Source organism: Pituophis catenifer, unplaced genomic scaffold (assembly GCF_029215685.1).
Source record: "Pituophis catenifer annectens isolate HBS135680 unplaced genomic scaffold, rPitCat1.0.hap2 SCAF_8, whole genome shotgun sequence".
NCBI classification, from domain to species: Eukaryota; Metazoa; Chordata; class Lepidosauria; order Squamata; family Colubridae; genus Pituophis; species Pituophis catenifer.
Genome location: NW_027256888.1, coordinates 38298102 through 38317114, shown reverse-complemented (window position 1 = coordinate 38317114; position 19013 = coordinate 38298102). Strand labels below are relative to the sequence as shown.

General features: G+C 37.8%; 1 protein-coding gene across 1 annotated transcript in view; it reads right to left on the bottom strand.

Annotated features, from left to right (window-relative positions):
* Positions 1-19013, bottom strand: part of WWC2 (WW and C2 domain containing 2) — a 159921-nt gene that overhangs the window by 55316 nt on the left and 85592 nt on the right. Inside the window, exons 4-9 of the mRNA XM_070948153.1 lie at positions 16355-16431; positions 13950-14029; positions 9928-10057; positions 9206-9352; positions 8008-8081; positions 1793-2032 (exon numbers count right to left, since the gene is read on the bottom strand). Of these exons, the coding sequence (XP_070804254.1) occupies positions 1793-2032; positions 8008-8081; positions 9206-9352; positions 9928-10057; positions 13950-14029; positions 16355-16431 (748 nt within the window). The remainder of the gene's footprint in view (positions 1-1792; positions 2033-8007; positions 8082-9205; positions 9353-9927; positions 10058-13949; positions 14030-16354; positions 16432-19013) is intronic.

Below are 19013 nucleotides of genomic sequence, written 5' to 3'. Positions count from 1 at the left end.
TAAGAAAAGGGATTTTTAAGTGATATATTTAGGGGAGTGGAGGAAATGGATAGAGTGGAATAAATGTTAAATTAGATTTTAAGGGGAGGCCGCTTTGAAATGTTATAGTAATATATATAGAAGATTAAATATTAAAGTAGGATTTATCGTATAGTTTTAAAGTGGAAGGTGGTTTTGAATTGTTGTAATAATATATAGATATAAAACACTATTATGTTAAATTAGAAGTTATTTTATAATAGTTATAGTATAATGTTTTTTTTTTTTTTTTTGTTCTCTTCTTTTCTGAAACGTATGGATAAAGGGGGATGTTATGATATTTATAATATTTTTAGTAAGTAAAGGTCAGTATTTTGAGGAGGGAGTAAGTAATCTGTTATGAATTAGGGGTTTTTTTTGTTACGAAGAAGTCACAGGGGGGGATGGGTGGGGAGGGGGGGTTAGGGAGGGGGAGGGAGAGGGGGGGGAAAAAGGGGGAAAAAATTTGTATTTGAAAACTTTTTCAATAAAGAAGTGGACCTCCTGTACATGGGGAAAAAATAAGACATCCCCAAAATAAGGAATGTCTTAGTTCTTATTTTGGATCCTAAAAAAATATAAAACCGGGTCTTATTTTTGGGAAAACACAGGATAACAGATACCAGCCATGGAAGCCAACACCAGTACATTTCACCACAGTTTTTAAAATTTCATGACTTTAAATTACAATTATTTACTTTAATTATAATTACCATGGTCAGCTTTATGATAATACAGTAAGCCAAGGATTACATCTTAACATACCAACAAGTGAAGGAGATCAAATTGCATGCTGCTTATTAACCTTCTCTTTACATAAGTGGGTAAACAAACTAGACAGCTTGGTATAACATCCAAGCCCAGGATTACATTTATGGTGTCCAAACAAGCCAGAAATGTGTTTAAATCAAGGTTTAAAGTATCTATCTTATTTGTGCACAGCAACTATACAAAGTTCACACTAACCTCTCCTTGTCTTTTCTTCACCAACAGAGAATAGAAGGAAATAGGCTGCATTTATAGACAAAATACAAAAACCCATGGCGTATACTGTAAGAGCATGATCAGTGTGCAAAACAGGCACAGCAGATAAAACGTGACACTTCTACAGTCATCATTCTCCCTTTATCAAAAGTTCAACATTTACATGCAGTACTTAAGGTTTTATGAACATGTCTTAATTAACATAAACCTACTCTGCAATTCTTAATATTCTATGGTTTTCCAATCCATTTTCTTCTTAAAAATACACTGTATTCTAGAAGGCTGAAGCATCTCGGTGTGGACCTTGATATAAATGAATAGAATCCAGCTGCCACAGTATACACCTTCTGAATTTAGTTAACTCCTTTGCACGTGTGTGGAAAAACATCTCTATCAACTATAAGTGGCTCCAGTGCAGAAGCAATGAGAATAATATTTGCAGTAAGAAGTTCATAAGGTCTCAGCTATTATCCCAAAACTTGCCAATGATATATTGCACTCTGCTGACTTCCTTCAGCTATTTAACATCAGGACTTGCTATTTTCATGCTGGTCGCAAATGAAGAACAACAGAGAGCTTGAAATAATATGAACTCTGTGCATTCTGTCACAGTGTGAAGGTCTTTCTGTATTACTGCCCACTAGACTAATTTTAAATTTAATTAAAATGTACATAGAACAGCTACTGAAAGAAAATGGCCCATTAGGGCACAACTCAGGCTCTCCAATAAGTATAAAGGTTAAGATGAATGAATAAAGAAATGATAGAGGGAAAGGATTTTTTTCTATACCTTTCTGTAAGTTCATCACTAGGTGTGCTTTTCATAGATAGTTCCTCTTCCAGTCTCTTCCTTTCTGCTTCTAAATGTTTCAATTCATCTTGCGTGCGTTTACATGAGGTGACAAATTGAAGTTCTTTCAGAAGCTCTTCCTTTTCATTTATCAGCATCAACTTTTCCTTCTCAATTTCCAGTGCCCCGGGCCAAGCTTCACTTTTTAACTTAGAAAGTTCTATTTTTAAGTTTGCCATTCTAAAAGAGACAGATAGACACAAAGAACAGATAAACAAGGACTTCAAAAAGACAAAAACAAAGGAAAAGCCAGAAGGTCTCTTATCTCCTGGCCTCCTCCACTTTCAGGAGCTCAATAATATAGTAGGACTATACTATACATAATATTTTATATAAAGCCTAACAAATGCAGGCCAAAATCATGCAGAGCATTTCTAATTATTTTTCTGGTTATTTATTTATTTAGGGCATATGGCATTTTTACAATGCTAATGCAGAGTAATAATTTGGCAGCCTGTTTAGCAGCTCTGTTAGGTACACACCAGTGGTGGGTTGCTACCGGTTCACCCCAGATTGGGCGAACCGGTACCAGTAGCAGTGGGAGGCTCTGCCCACCCGCCCGGACATCTCTGCACATGTGCACGCCCACAAGCAAACCAGTAGCGAACAAAATTGAAACCCACTACTGGTACACACTTGTGTGCTTCCCAAGGTGCACCACAGAAGGTGAACTAGCTTTGCACCAGAAAGAAAGATGAGTGGCTTTTCCTGAAGCACCATCCAAGGTTCTCTCCCTCCATCTCACAAATGGGTGTTGCAACCTGGAAAGTTGGGGGCCAATAGGATTTTAACTGCTGCATGAAGCACCGGCTTGTCTCCCCACCGAACAGGTACCTATTTATCTATTTGCATACAACATGCTTTTGAACTGCTAGGTGGGCAGAAGCTGAGGCGAGTGATGGGAGCTGATCTCACCATGCAGTGCTAAGACTTGAACCGCCAGAGCAGAGACCATATCCAGTTTCATTAAGCCACTGAGCCATCACATCTCATTTTTCTAGCAAGTCAATATATAAAAATATTTGAAACAAACATATCATGTAGCATCCTTAATTCTGATCAAGTTTTTCACGGTAATATAGACAGTTGGTGGAGTTAAAGGCCAGAGAATGAGAAAAAGTGCGCTTTTTTCACATGAAGTGAATGAATCAAATTCATATCATTTATTATTTATTTGATTTTATATCACCTTTATTATTTTTATACATAAAAATAGACAACACAACAATGTTGTGCTATGAGGTGGGTTGGTTGAGAGTGTGTGTCTGGCCCAAAGTCATCCAGTGAGGTTTCATGTCTAAAGTGGGACTAGAATTTGACTAGAACTCTTAGCACCTTAACCACTACACCAAACTAGATCTATAATCTGATCTGTCCAGGGCTATCTTAGTTAACAATTAGGGACAGGAAAAATAAGAATCCTTTATAAGTTCCTGAGAGTCGAGTGAAGTGCATTATTTACATGATGGTTGGTTTTATTACAAAGTGATTTACCCATTGATAAGGTTTTTAATTGCAAGACAATGAAAAGTTTTAATGAACAAAGGGTTTCATTTTATACAGTAATTACTACCACAGGAAATAGCAGCTGTCAGCCTTCTCTGACATTCATTTTATGGAATGTTCTCCTAAAGAGGTAATGTTTCAAATTCTTTCCAGCATAAAAATTCAAAATGTGTTGTTGGCATAGACTAAACCAAAAATCTGATCCACTATTCCATTTACATAGCCCCCCCTTCCTCCCCACCCCCCACCCCCATGGTGAAACTTAACAAAAGGTCATGAATGCACCAGTATTCTTACTCATGGATTATGGTATTACAGGAAATATATGGAGTTCTAATGTAACCATTAAGGCATTTATAATCCATTGATTATATAATCACTTTTAAAGTTGGTATCTACTATGTAGCAGTGATATCTACAGCTTAGCCTTCTAATTTTGATTTCTTAAATAGCTAAGTGGCAGTTCTAAAAGCTATGTACAACTAACATGGAAAAAGATAAAAATCATTCTGGCTTACTAAATAAAGGCCCATATTGATGGAATGCATCAGGTTTATTTCATTTTATCAATGGTTCGTATTTAGCCAAGCTTGGCTAGAAATAACCCTGACTATTCAGTGACATGCAAGGTGGGATGGTGTCTCAAAGAGTTTTTTTCTTCTTTAAAATGTTACTTATCAGTAATTGTTACTGACTGATCATCTCTCCAGCTACCAGAGTATGCTTCTTAGTTTCTTATATTAGATGACTAATGACTTGCCTTTAATATTGTACTTGATCACTGAATTAAGTTTTCAAGTCTTCTTCACTGATACTGCTTGTCAATTCCACATTTTATTTTAATGGCAGATTTCTATTATATTTGAACCATTTATATGTTTTGAATAGGATGTTGAAGGCTTCCTGAAGCCTTTTAGAAACAATATTCTCAATTTATTAATGTGATGAGAAAAAAGATGGTGAGCTGAAAGTATCATTTATGCTGTATACTTTACATTATTGTACATGTAGACCTACCGCCTTGTGTAGTGACTGTTCAAAGTTATGACAGCACTGAAAAAGCAATTTTACAACCAATCTTTGAATTGAAAACTCATGCGACACCCTTGCGGTCACATGATTTATATTCAGGCACTTTGCAACTGGCAGGAATTTACACATTTACATGGTCACATTTACATGATCGCCATCTGGGGCTTTGCAGAATCAATAGAGAAGGCAGCAGTAGACAGTCAGTTTGGTATTGTGGTTGAGGTGCTGGCCTAAATCCTAGGCGACTGTAAGATGACTCTGGGCTGATCACTCTCTCTCAGCCCAACCCCCCACACATGATTGTTGTATGTGGAATATAGAAGGAGGAAGGAGAATTATGTATGTTCACCACTTTGAGTTATTTATGAAAGTGAGTTGGAGAGACTGAGCAAGAGTGGATTGGCAAAGGTGTATGAGGAAGCCGTGTGAATCAGGGATGGCACAGAAGGGTATGGCATGAACACAGAGGTGGCTAGAGCAGACTGTGTGGGAGGGGATATTTATCCCAGTGATTTGCAACCTTCCCTGCCAGCTCCCCAATTAACTTTCTCAGGAGGATGGCAGTGAAGGTTGTAAATAGCAATCATGTGTTTATAGAGTGCATCAATTGATTATAAGTGTGAACTGGTTGCCAGATGCCCAGATTGTGATCACATAATTTCAGGGTTGCTGGGATGGCCAGAACTCCAAGGACCAGGTGTATCCACATTTGAACAGTGCTGAATTGAATTGAATTTGAATTTATTAAATTTTTATACTGCCCTTCTCCCAGAGGGACTCAGGGCGGTGAACAGCCAGGATTAAAATACATACAATATGAAAATTAAAATAATTTAAAACATAATTAAATCCGTGTGGCTTCCCCAATTTAAAAGCCCTTACCCATAAAACAATTAAAATTTTTAAGCCAGCCTGGCTTGCTGAAAGAAGAAGGTCTTCAGAGCCCGGCGGAAAGTACAGAGGTCCAGGATCAATCGTATCCCTGGGGGTAGCTCGTTCCAGAGGGCGGGTGCCTCCACAGAGAAGGCTCTCCCCCTGCGGGTTGCCAGTCGACATTGCTTGACTGACGGCACCCTGAGGAGACCCTCTCTGTGGGAGCGTATTGGTTGGTGGGAGGTTGTCGGTGGCAGAAGGTGGTCTCGTAGGTACCCAGGCCCTAAGCCATGGAGCGCTTTAAAGATGAGAACCAATACCTTGAAGCGCACCCGGAAGACCACCGGAAGCCAGTGCAGCTCGTGCAGGAGAGGTGTTACATGGGAGCACCATGTCGCCCCCATAATCACCCGCACAGCTGCATTCTGGACCAGTTGGAGCCTCCGGGTGCTCCTCAAGGGAAGCCCCATGTAGAGAGCATTACAGTAGTCCAGGCAGGAAGTAACGAGGGCGTGAGTGACTGTGCATAAGGAGTCCCGATCCAGAAAGGGGCGCAACTGGCGAATCAGGCAAACCTGATAAAAAGCCCTCCTGGCCACGGCCGTCATATGCTCTTCTAAAGACAGCCGTGCATCCAGGAGAACGCCCAAGTTACAAGCCCTCTCTGTGTGGGCCAATGACTCGCCCCCAATAGCCAGCGATGGCACCAGCTGGCTATATCGGGACTCCGGCAACCACAGCCACTCGGTCTTGGAGGGGTTGAGTCGAAGCCTGTTCCTCCCCATCCAGACCCGCACAGCCTCCAGGCACCGGGACATCACTTCAAGGGCATCATTGGGGTGGTCTGGGGTGGAGATGTACAACTGAGTATCGTCAGCATACAGATGGCACTGCACCCCAAATCCACGGACGATCTCACCCAGAGGCTTCACATAAATGTTGAACAGGAGAGGTGAGAGGACCGACCCTTGCGGCACCCCACAAACAAGGTGCGTTGAGGTCGACCTCTGCCCCCCAGCCAACACGGACTGCGACCAGTTGGAGAGATAGGAGGAGAACCACCATAACACGGTGCCTCCCACTCCCAACCCCTCCAGCTGGCACAGCATGATACCATGGTTGATGGTATCAAAAGCCACTGAGAGATCTAATAGGACTAGGACAGGGGAACAACCCCTGTCCCGAGCCCTCCAGAGATCATCAACCAATGCGACCAATGCCATTTCTGTGCTGTACCTGGGCCTGAAGCCAGACTGGAACGGATCTAGATTGACAGTTTCATCCAGGTACTGCGGGAGCTGTCGCGCAACCACACACTCCACAACCTTCGCCACAAAGCGAAGGTTGGAGACTGGGCGGTAGTTTGCCAAAACAGCCGGGTCCAGAGAGGACTTCTTGAGGAAGGGCCTCACCACCGCCTCTTTCAAGGCGGGAGGCAAGAAACCCTCACTCAAAGAAGTGTTTATAATCCTCTGGAGCGAGCCTCATGTAATCTTCCGGGTAGCCAGCACCAGCCAGGAGGGGCACGGGACCAATAAACATGTGGTTGCGTTCAACCTCCCCAGCATCCTGTCCATGTCCTCGGGAGTCACAGGGTCAAACTCACCCCAGATAACATTCTCAAGACCCGCCTCGAACATCCTGCCTGAACCCACCCAGTCAGAATCCAAGCCTTCCCGGATTTGAGCAATTTTATCATGCAGATGATGAGCAAAATCCTCAGCTCGCCCTTGCAAGGGGTCTTCCCGCGCTCCCAGATGGAGAAGGGAGTGGGTCACCCTAAACAGGGCGGCTGGGCGATTATCTGCCGACGCGATAAGAGCGGAAAAGTAGTTACACTTTGCCGCTTTTATTGCCACTAAGTAGGTCTTGATATAAGACCTCACTAGTGTTCGGTCGGATTCGGAACGACTAGCTCTCCAACTACTCTCTAGGCGTCTTTTCCGGCGCTTCATCTCCCTCAGCTTCTCAGAGAACCAAGGAGCTGGGCAGGTTCAGTGCCAGGTCAGAGGCCGCAAAGGCCGCAAAGGCATGAAGTTGCTGTCGCAACTTCAAACAATCACTGAAAGCATGATTGAAGATCTAGGACTATCTATTAAATTATGACTTCTAGTAACATTTTTTGTTGCTTTTTAATGTTTCAAGTAGCAATTTTTTCATCATTTGCAATTTCTGTAGGTATCAATAAGGATTTCCCATGTCATCTGATAAACAATTGCTATTCCTTTTTAGGTTGAAAAGCTCACTTTATTCAGATCTGACATTGCCTTTGAGTACGTGGTATGTATTTTGCACCTTGGTTCTAGTATTGAATTTAAGATTACTGTGTTACATTTTATGTCATTACAATTAAGATTATGTTCTTAAAGCTACTAGTTTATATATCCTAATTTTCCTGTTATCACCTAAACATACAGGCAATTCTGAACTGTTTGTTTTGCAAGTGAGGAAACTGCTAGTAATAACCTGTTTCCCTAAATTTGCTGTTTAATTTGGTTCACATTCTTTTGCTTACAATTCTTTTGTTAGTGGAAACAAAATAGCTCCAAGTATTCACTAATAGTCCAATATACAAAAATAAATGATCCAATATACACAAATAAATGATCCTGATAAGAATATTAAACTATGTTTTCAAGAGATGCATCCAGTAGATGTCACTGCAAGCATTATATTGGCTACATGGCTTTATAGACTGAGATACAAAATGTATATTGTAACAAAGAAATAAACTGTTTCTTTACCTTCTTTTAGCTTCTTCATACTGAAGACTCAATCTGACCTTTTCAGCTAAATTGGCCATGTTCTTTACACTGACCTGTTGAAAGAATCACCATCTCACAGCATATATCATTAAGGATACATGAAATAATTCAATTTATTTAGCTAAATAAGCTAAATAAATAGAAACACATTTCAAAACACTAATTGCTATTTTGTCAGCTCAACGGCTAATTCAAATGTTTTCTAAAAGAATATATGTTTATTACTACTAAATAACCCTAGGATATATTTTAATAGAAGAAAGTACAGTTCTATTAAGGCCAACTTTGAACCTCCATTTAATCCCAAATTGTTGTTTAGCACTTTGAACTCAGAATTTAAGAGATCGATGAAGCTCAAAGGAGGACTTCAATGAGACTGAAATTGTTAAAAACCACATTTAAGTATGGGCTGCTTCTAAGAAAATCCTAGTACAATCATTCACAGAGCCTTTTATGATTCCACCTTAAGAAATAGACCAAAGTTTGGAAAACATTTGTGAATATAAACCTATAGCAATCATTCCAGTCACTGAGAAATATTTTAAAGTGACTAAATTGGACTTTTTAAAATTGGACTTTGGGGTTTGATCATTGCTTTTTGGAGAAAAAAATAAATAAGGTTCACTTATATTTATATACATCAATATTCAATGAATACATGTCATTTTGGATAAGACCTATTTGACATAATGTGTTCGATGACTTCAAAAATGACTTTAGATTAAATTAAAATGTTTTTGAAATGTGATACCAATAGAGGGAGATGTGGTTAGACTGAATCTCACATTGTTAATCTAAATTGAGGATATCAGGAAGCCAAGAAGAAGAGGGGAGAAGAAGGCAGGGGAGGGGAGGGAAGGGAAGCTATCCAATGAAATTCTAGACTTAAAATAAATAATAGAAGATGATGACGTATTCCATAGTATAGTAGTATACTATACTACTATACTATATATATATAGTATAGTAAAGGTTTGTTTTTGTGCGAATAAGAAAAAAATGCAAGTTTTTAATGTTGTAGCTACTTTGCTAAATTAAAATCAACTTGGATTACAATTAATATTCTAGAATAAAATTTATATCTGATATATTGTCTAACATTTGACTCAGATCTCTTCAAGAGTATTCCATAGTTATTTTTTTTTATCCCCACCTTTAAATAATAGGAAAAACATACATCACCAGAAATGTCTGTCTGAGACCCTGCATCCAAAGTTTGCTTGGAGAGAGACCGTTGGGAATGTGCCAGGCTGCATCTCAAGTCTGATTCTGATTGGGCAATAGTTTGACCAAGAAGGAATCTTTCTCTCAACTTTGCAAGGCTCTGGGAACAACAAGAAACATCATTGCAGCTTTGTTATTACAAAAGAACAACAACACACAGCAAGAAATGCATAGGTAAAAGTGAGACAGAATAATTTAGAAAGGAATATCTTATAGTTGTTCATCAACATTTACCATATCTATTTTGAAAGACAACTAGATGCATGCTTTCTCCTCTCTGTCTCTCAAACAAGGTATTTAAAAAGGCATGGCGAGAAACTTTAGTTAGCTATGTCAATACTATCTTGCAATGGTTTCCAAAGCCTGGAAATGAAAATGGCAATCGGCAAACATTTTACAAGGCCAAAAGATATGCTCATAACACTGTAATCAATAAAACAATGCAATCAAAATACCCCTACCCTACCAAACGTATAAGAGATACTAAAATACACATATCCAGTTTCCAAGATCCAGTTCTGTAACTTAATCTCTCTCTTTTTTTCTTTTCTACAAATTTAGTAAGACCTTAGAAAGTACCTCTCTTACTTATTATGATGGCTATTAGGGCCTAATGCACCCTTATTCCCAAAAGAACACCACTACAAATGCTGAACAAAAATGATATCAAAATACCTTCATTAAATCTTGCTTTTCTTTTTCACCAGAGTTTATAGCTTTTTGGATAGACTTCAATTCATTCATAATAGCTTTGGCTTCACTTAACTCATATCCATTCTGGCCTCCAGACATTTTTTGGTCAATTCTGTAAAATAGTACATTGATAATAACTCTTAAAAAAACTGTTGTTCCTGGCATTTAGAAGAATAACCGATTGAGGGAAAGAGAAACAGGCAATTCTAATAATATTACCTTCCATAAATAGCAACTATTTTCAATCAAAATATAGGAGCATCAGAGAATACTTTAATCTTTCCAAATTCTATCCCTACAAATAGATACTGTAAAGTGGGAATAGAGATTTTGGCAAACTGACAGCACAAAGCTTCAAATCACCCGGAAATTAAAGCTACATTCTTATATGTACCTCCCTAGGAAAAAGCCTTTTTAATCCTAGTGAATTTTGCTTCTAGGAAATAACATAGTATTGCACAAGAAATTAGAAATGATTATAACCTCCGTAATGTGATTTTTGATTTGTTAGACCAATTTATAACACACACAGTAATATAGGATTTTTTAAACTTATCATTTCCTGGCTTGCTTCCCACAAAATACTAAATCATACTGAGTAACTTGAACTAAGGTCTCCTCCCAAAATTAAATGCTAGTATTACTGCGTAGATTAGACTTTAGTATCTAGTATAACGTATCTTCTTGAAAGAATGAAAGCAAAAAGAATTATGAAGTGTTTTACATATTGCTGATCAATTATTTTAAAGTATTCATCCGCATCTATAACATTAACTCCCAAAGACACATTTTAAAAAATAATTGGAATTTTAAAAGATTGATTTGTAAAATTTACAATAAATATCTTTATTCATAACCCCTGCCCCTGGTTCTGTCACTCCTTTTCCTACATCACCCTCCCCTTCAAAAATAGTCTCCCCCTTCTTCCATGGCATCATTATGCTTCCCCCTGGATATGCCCACTGAGGCTTTCAGCTACAGAATCCTCACATGGTGAAATGGGGGAGCCAGCAGCTTGGTCAGAAAATGGTGAAACTGCTGAATCAAGTCGGGGGACATAGACATACCTGGCATTCTCCCAGTTCATTGAGATTCTGAGTACCTTTTCCAATGGATCAGATACTGTGTGCTTTTGCCCCTTTGCCTAGAATCCTGGATTTCTTATACTTGGTATTCCTTTTATCCTTTCACAATTACAGACGGTGAGAGTGGGTGCTGGGAGCGTAAGGTGCTAGAGGGTTTATCTTTGACCAACAAGGATCAGTGAAAAACTGGATGCACTTTCATGGAGATATCTGTGATATACCACTTTCATGGTGGTATCTGCAAATTAAATGCTTCAGGACTGATCTGCTGGATGACCTTGAAGGGTCCCAGAAATTTAGCATTCAGTTTCTTAGTTGATTTTGTTCAGACAAAAAAATTGATAGAGAGCCAGACTTGGCCTATTCAGCTCTCACTGGCCCTTCCTGTCAATGGACGTCTGCCAGCTTCTTGTACAACTGCTTCAACTTGTTCTAGCTGCAGTTTCAACAGTGTTTGTGCAGCTGCTCTTGCAAAAATCCACAACTCTGGGATGGACTCTTCCTACCTTGGGTTCTCTGGTAGAACTCTAGGATGTGTGTCATACAAGGCTTGAAAGGGAGCAATTGATATGTGGAGACAGTTATTATATGAAAATTCTGGCAACAGCAGTAATGAGGACTAGTTATCTTGGCTATAGCTGCAGTAACATCTTAAATATTGCTGCAAGAATTGGTTTGTTTTCTCTGCCTTGCCATTCATTCTAGAGTGGTGGGCTGAAGACAAGATAACCTGAACATTCAAAAGTGGGAACAGTGCCCTCCAAAATCTGGAAGCAAGTTGACTTCCTCTAGTGGAGACTACTCGGGAGACCATGCCTCTATATTGATAGATGTGATTCAAAAAGAGCTGAGCTGTTTCCTTGGTAGTAAGCAATTACCCTTTACAAAGGATGAAGTAAGCCATTTTTGTAAAAAGATCCACTATGACTAGTATGGCTGTTTAGCTGAGGACTGAGGGTTAATCAACATCAGTCAAAGGGAGTTGAAAGTAGTTCATTTGTGGCTACGTAGTGATTTTAGGATGATCCCTCTTTTCACTTTTCCCTCAGGCTCTGCTAGTCCTTTTTCTATAAGAAGGAATGCCATGGTTTTATTTTTTCCAATATAATCTATCATTCTTACTTTACCAAGTTATATTTTCCAAGGAAAAGATTTACAAAGTTTAAAACTCGAAAGGTTTTACCTATACTCTTACAGAGGATTTTTGCATTGAAAATAAAATATTTTCTTGACTTTATTATGGGCTTCCAATTAAAATAATTACTCAAGAATTAGCTTAGAGCAAAATTATCCACATAATTTGATTTGTTAAATTTCATTAAAGAAAAGAGCCTTTGCACTGTAATGCGGGAAACAAAAATGACTATTTGTTGCAGAAACAGGAGATTAAAATATTATCAGTTAAACGACATATATGATGGAGATTAGTTTACCTATCCCAAACTAGAGAAAAGAAGGGAAAACACACTAGTCCAAAGCTTGTAACACTAAACCAGAATTTAACATTATGTTAAGCATGATCTACACCTGGATTCTATTTAAATATGCTATTGACAGCAGAGTATTTACTTCCTAATCATGTTTGATTTTTGTTACATTATCATCCAACTTGGATTAACTGCACATAAAAACAAGTGATACGAATCAGAGCTTTTCCAGCATGCTGCAGTTTTTGCTTGCTATTGCTTCAAAGTATTACATTTTAAGTTGCAACTACTTTTATAACAGATATGGCAGAAATGAATAAAGGGTCTTTCCAATATAAAATGTATTCTGACTCCCTGCTTTCAATAAATAGAATTAGTGCTAGTCATAAACTGACAGCCACAATTTTCATAACAAATGTTCATTGTTTATTTGTAGTACGCTGCTGAATGTTTCCCAAACTTGCTTTGGTTTCCTAATGAAATTACTTGCAAGCAAGTTGGTTTTCAAACAACATTTCATTTTACATTAATGTAACACAACCAGTGTGTTGGACTAACTTTAATTTTAATAGAAGCAGAAATTCTACAGCTTTAGGTATACATATGCTTTAAAAGAAAAAGCCAACTGGGAACAAAAAAATACCAGCATTTTTTATTATCTCCAACACTCATTTAAATTTTAAAAGTCTGTGGTTGTGAATTGCTTAAACTTTAATTCTATTTAATTTCATATTTTAAGATCATTTGGTATAGTAACAGGAATTATAGGAAGATTTAAATTCTTAACCATTTAAAAAAATGAAAAAGGAACACTTGCAAGAAATCTGCTCAACTTTCTTTTAAGTACATTTATTTAGCACTGGGTATTCTGTAATATGCCATCAGAGTTAATATAGCTGCTATTTATTTGCCACCCAGCCAATTTAGATGATTGACTTTTCTTTTTGGGCAGGGCAATCTTCAAGCAGATATTCGTATTATGCTTGTCTAAACTTTGCCAAATACAAGTAGAGTGAGCAGGCACTTAGGGAATGCATAGATCAGTGGAGCAAAAAGAACATGGGATTTCTCCAATTTCTGATTTATATCAGCCCCATCTTTCCTCTGTTTCAACCTTCTCACTGAAGCTTGTCCTTTTCCATGACAGTTAAATATTCAGTAAAGGTCTAATTATACTTAAAGGGCGCATGGTGCCAAATAACCAGCCTACAATACTGTTTCTCTTGTCTTTTTTGCTGCTTTTTTTGCTTTTCTCCATCACACAAGTGGCAGACCGGGACCTATTCAATTCTTTCACTTTTTACACCTTTTAAACAGCTTTCTACTTTTCTTTCTTAATAACAGGGCATTCTAAAGATGCTTAGATTTTCCATAGAAAATTGGTTGTAGATTTTTCTTACCTATTTCAAGAGAAATAATTATTCTATTTGATTTAGTTCTAACCAATGGGATGAATTATTTAAGTCAATTTCAATTATTTTCTTATACTCACTGTTGCAATGTTTCATAGCCTTGCTCCTTATATAATAATTCTTGCTTCATTTGCAAGAGTTCCCTCTTCAGTTTTTTAACCTTGTATGTAAAAATAAAAGTTTAAGACATTGCTTTTAAGATAGTGTAAAATAGTTCAGAATAATTAGCACCTTTAAACATGAACAATAAATAATACCTGGTATCTCAAATTGTCCTTGTTCCTGCTTTTTAAATACTACCACCATACATGTAAGACCACATGAAATTGACTTTATCACATGATATTCTGTGGAAAAAATGTTTTTCTTTCAAGTTTCTGCTGACTTGATTCAACATCATCTGATTTATAATATTAAAATGGCCCACAGCTATAGATGGTATCATAGGGCAGGAAAGCTCTTCCTTTTAACTCAGGGGTGTCCAATCTTAGCAATTTTAAGACTTGTGGACTTCAAATCCTAGACTTCTGGGATTTGAAGTCCATAACTCTTAAAGTTGCCAAGGTTGGACACCCCTGCTTTAACTCCTTTTCTGTGATTACACCTGCCCTGTGAAACAGCATTCTCCCTTCCAAGATATAGGTGCCCCAATCCTGTTCTTCTTTTGTAATACTTCTTTTGTAAGACCTGTTTCCCCAGGTGTTTGGGCCAAGAGGCTAGGTGAGCTCCCTAGTTTTGTTGTTGTTATTTTGAGGGTTTTTGTTTTAAAAAGGAAATGAAAGGTTGTATTCTGTAATGGTGGCTTTAATCTTTGTACACTGCACAGTGTCACTGCTGTGAGAAGTTAGCTTTATAAATCATACAAATGAATAAATCAACCCTTAACTAAAGATTAACTAAATCTTCAGGACTATTCTTCTCTCTGCAGAATTTTTTTTACACAAGAGAAGACTAACAGCAACCACTGACTCTAAATGGAAAAAGGAGGAAATCCTTTAAATATGAGAAAAACAATTATTTTGTGTTTCAACATGGAGAAAAAAAATAAGAGGCCCAAGAAGAACAACAACTATATATCAGGTGATTGGATGTATGTACTAAAATTGTGAGGGAACTATTTTGAATCCTGTTCCACATACTATATATGTACATTATGGTTTAGACATTTTACTAAACATATTGTATCTTCAAATACTAGTTACCCTGTTTCCGCGAAAATAAGACATCTCCTGATAATAAGCCCAATCAGGCTTTTGAGCACATGCGCTAAAATAAGCCTCCCCAAAAAAATAAACCCTCCCCGAAAATATTTAAACGCAGAGCTGGAAATCAGGCAAGAGGAGCCCCATATTGCTCCACGCAATAATAAGACTTCCCCGAAAATAAGGCCAAGCGCTTATTGCAGGGTTCAAAAAAAATATAAGACAGGGTCTTATTTTCGGGAAAACACGTTATCTCAAAGATTTAAATATTTAGTCAATCACTAGTCCAGCATTTTTTTTGGATTACTATTTTCAATCACATTCAAACTCATTTACCAAGGGTGCTAACAGTCAGCAATTCCAAACCAGATAGCTACATATATAAGTAATGTTCTTATTAAGTTCTAATAAACATGATGAGCAGGTCAAAAGAAATGCTTTTATAGGTCAGTGCTTTCTCCAGCAGACATACATAGATTAGACATAAACACTGTCTCTAGATTTGCCTATTAGTGTTCAGAATTCATTTCTACAGAAAAAAGGACCATTACCACTGTGGATATGCTAATGCTTACTAATATTCTGAAAATTAACTATTCATAAATAATTAATTAGTCTGAAAATAATTCTTCATATATGTGTACCACTGTTCGGCTCTGAATGCTGGCATAACTTGTGTTTCAATAAAGTCAGCACCACGACCTCATGTAAATAAACCATTATTAGCATTTGCTGAACACCAAGAAATTCTATTGTCCTAATGTTCATGACAAGCATCTGGTATGAGAGATATGCTGGATTAAAAGATGTATCTTTATTTGGATAACATCATTTACCATGAAATTCATATTCACTTGCTAAGTTAACTTGTCAATGCCTGTGTGTCTAAGGAAGCTATTCTTATTCAAAAGAGGATTTATCATCAATATAGCCATAGGGAGATAGCTTAAGACAAAAAGAGCACAAATAAGATCAGGGGAGAACTCCTGACAGGCATCAATGTGTGGGCAGAGGAAAGGAGTTTGCAGGGAAACAGAATCTATAAAAAGAACAAAAATTTCCAAATGGGCACACTAGACAATGTTCATTTCAAACATAAATCCTTAAGCAGATATCTTTGGTTTAATACTTATCTCCATATGTTGATCATGAACAAGTCCTAAAGCAAATATTACTTTAAAAATTATTAGCACTACAAATGTCCACAAAAATATAGGCTTGTATGTGTAGACTATTAGAAAACAATTTAGTTGAGTTATTGGGAGATTTCAAAGCATCCTTACCCTTAATCTTGTAGTGGAGATTTCTGCTTTCAGAATATCAGGATCATACTTTGTGCTGGAAGAGGAGCTGGAGAAAACTTATTAGGGGAATAAGGGGGGAAAGACAATGAACCATTTGGGAGATCATTTTATGTTTCAGTTCCCTAAAATATTCAAAACAGCAATTCAACACAGTTATAGAAAGCAAAATAAAAGATTGGTTACTATATTACAATGAAAACTACAAAATGTAAGGAGCAATTATTCTAAGTATTTTCACTTTTATCATTTGAATAGCATTATTTGTTTATTACCTTTATTTACTCATTTTCTCTAAGAGCTATTAGTGGTGCATGCACCTACTTTTATTCCCATAAAGCAACCCTTGAAGTAGGATGAACTAACAGATAGGCTCAGATTAATTCAGTGACAACTACAGCTGAAGGTAGCCTTGAATTTAGGTGTATCTTTCCAAATTTAGCAATAACCAAACAATAAACTCTCATTGATGCATTTCATCCAACTTCATTTTCAGAAGACTCGTTTGTTCATGGGAAGGCATTAGCAGAATAATTCAGAATACCAGAATAAATAATTACTTCTGCAAGTAGAAGAGATATTTATAGCAGAGGAATGGACATTTGTTTAGAATTATGGTGCTAAATCAGGACTAAATCTTGTGTGATTCGACATCTTCATTATATTCATGAACTTTAGTGAAATTAGGCACAAAGAGCCAAAATCCATCCTTCTGATCCCATTCATTTTTTTCAAGGAGACAAAGATAAGTTACTGTCCCACTCTACAGTAGTTTTCCTTGTCATATGAAGTGTGATAACATGTAGGATAAAGTCAGAAGTGCTGGGCTCCCACTTGTCATATGGAATTTTCCCAGAATTCTTCTGGAAAAATGTGCAAAAATGCTGAAGTCTTTCTGGGTAAACTAGATGAAATACCGCACCTAAATCAGTGGTGGAATTCTAATTTTTTTACTACCGGTTTTGTGGGTGTGGCTTGGTGGGCATGGCACGGGAAGGATACATTCTCACCTCACTCGAGGGGAAGGATACTGCAAAATCCCCATTCCCTTCCCCGCTCCTGGGGGAAGGATATTGCAAAATCTCCATTCCCACCCTACTCTGGGGCCAGCCAGAGGTGGTATTTGCTGGTTCTCCGAATTACTCAAAATGTCTGCAACTATTCTCCAGAACCTGTCAGAACCTGCTGAATAGCACCCCTGACCTAAATGTACAGCTTTGCCTGTCACTGCCACTTGGCATTTTCTCACATGCTTATACGTGTTCTAGCTAAGGTGTTTGCATTCATGGCTATAGCAAACATTTTGCATGGCACTTTTCTCCTTTTAAGAAGACCCAGAGTAGCTAAGATAGATTTGCCCTTAAAGATCCTTTGGCTTGGGCACTTTCAACATGCATTCTGACTGATAAGAATTTGGAAGATTCTCATTTAAGGATCTCATTTAAGGACCACAGCCAGAGTGTTATACCAGAGAGTCAGATTTGGCTGAGGGTCTCTATACATGCCCTGCAATGTCCACTAATTTAATATATAAAACCAACAGAGTCTATACTATAGTGTTTATAGTATAAGGCTTCTGGGAGACTTCCTTAGCAAACCTTTGATACAAATAGTCCTCGACTTACAACCATACGATCAATGATTGTTCAAAGTTACAAAAGTGCTGAAAAAATGGACTTAGGACCTGTGTCCAAGTTACAGCTGTTGTACTGTGCTTGTAGTCATATGATCAAAATTCAGGCATTGGGCAGCCTGCCCATATTTACAATTGCGGGGTACTACAATATCCCACCTCCCTCTCTCTTGTACCCTGTCTTGCAACAGGGATTGATGGCATTGCCATTGTAAATCATTGTGATTATGTGACATCTTGCTTTACAACTGCATCACTTTGTGAAAGAAACTCCAGTCCCAACTGTGGTTGCAATTGTATAATGTCTCCTGTTAATTCACTATTATCCTGAATCTAGCCTGCCCTGGATATCTGCTTTTCCAATCAAACAATAAAATTGTAGACTTTGACATTATATTAGTTTGCAATCTCAGGATTGGTTTCTGGAGGTCTGTTTTCCAGAACTGGTCAACACCATTTTTTTAAAAAATCAGCATTACTTCTGCCCCAATATCTGATCTCAGATCTGAATCTGAATCTGAATCTTCCAACCTTTCACCCTACATGGTGAAATAATTGTTTGTATAGGTAATCCTCAACTTACAACCAGTGGTTTAATGACCATTCCCACTCATGATAGTCTTGGAACAGGTGTTTTATGGTCCATAAAGCACATCTAGCTATGATAAAACCTTGTGCTAGGCACCCTCCCATCACATGACCACATTTTGCGTGCTTGGCAATCTGCTTGCATTTACAACTGGTTGCCAAGGTCCCTTGCAATCATATGATCACCATTTGCAATCTTCTCTTTCGGTTTTCCCTGAAAGTAAATAGGGAAGTGGAGGAAATATTGAATTTGAGATCAGTTCCCCCAATGAGTCAAAGAATTTCCCCTCCCCTCCATGCAGGGAGAAATGCTGGCAAATGCAACATTTTGCCCATCCAGAGGAGAAAACTCAAGTCATTCAGACCCTAATCATCTCATGGTTGGACTATTGCAATGCTCTCTATATGGGGCTACTCTTG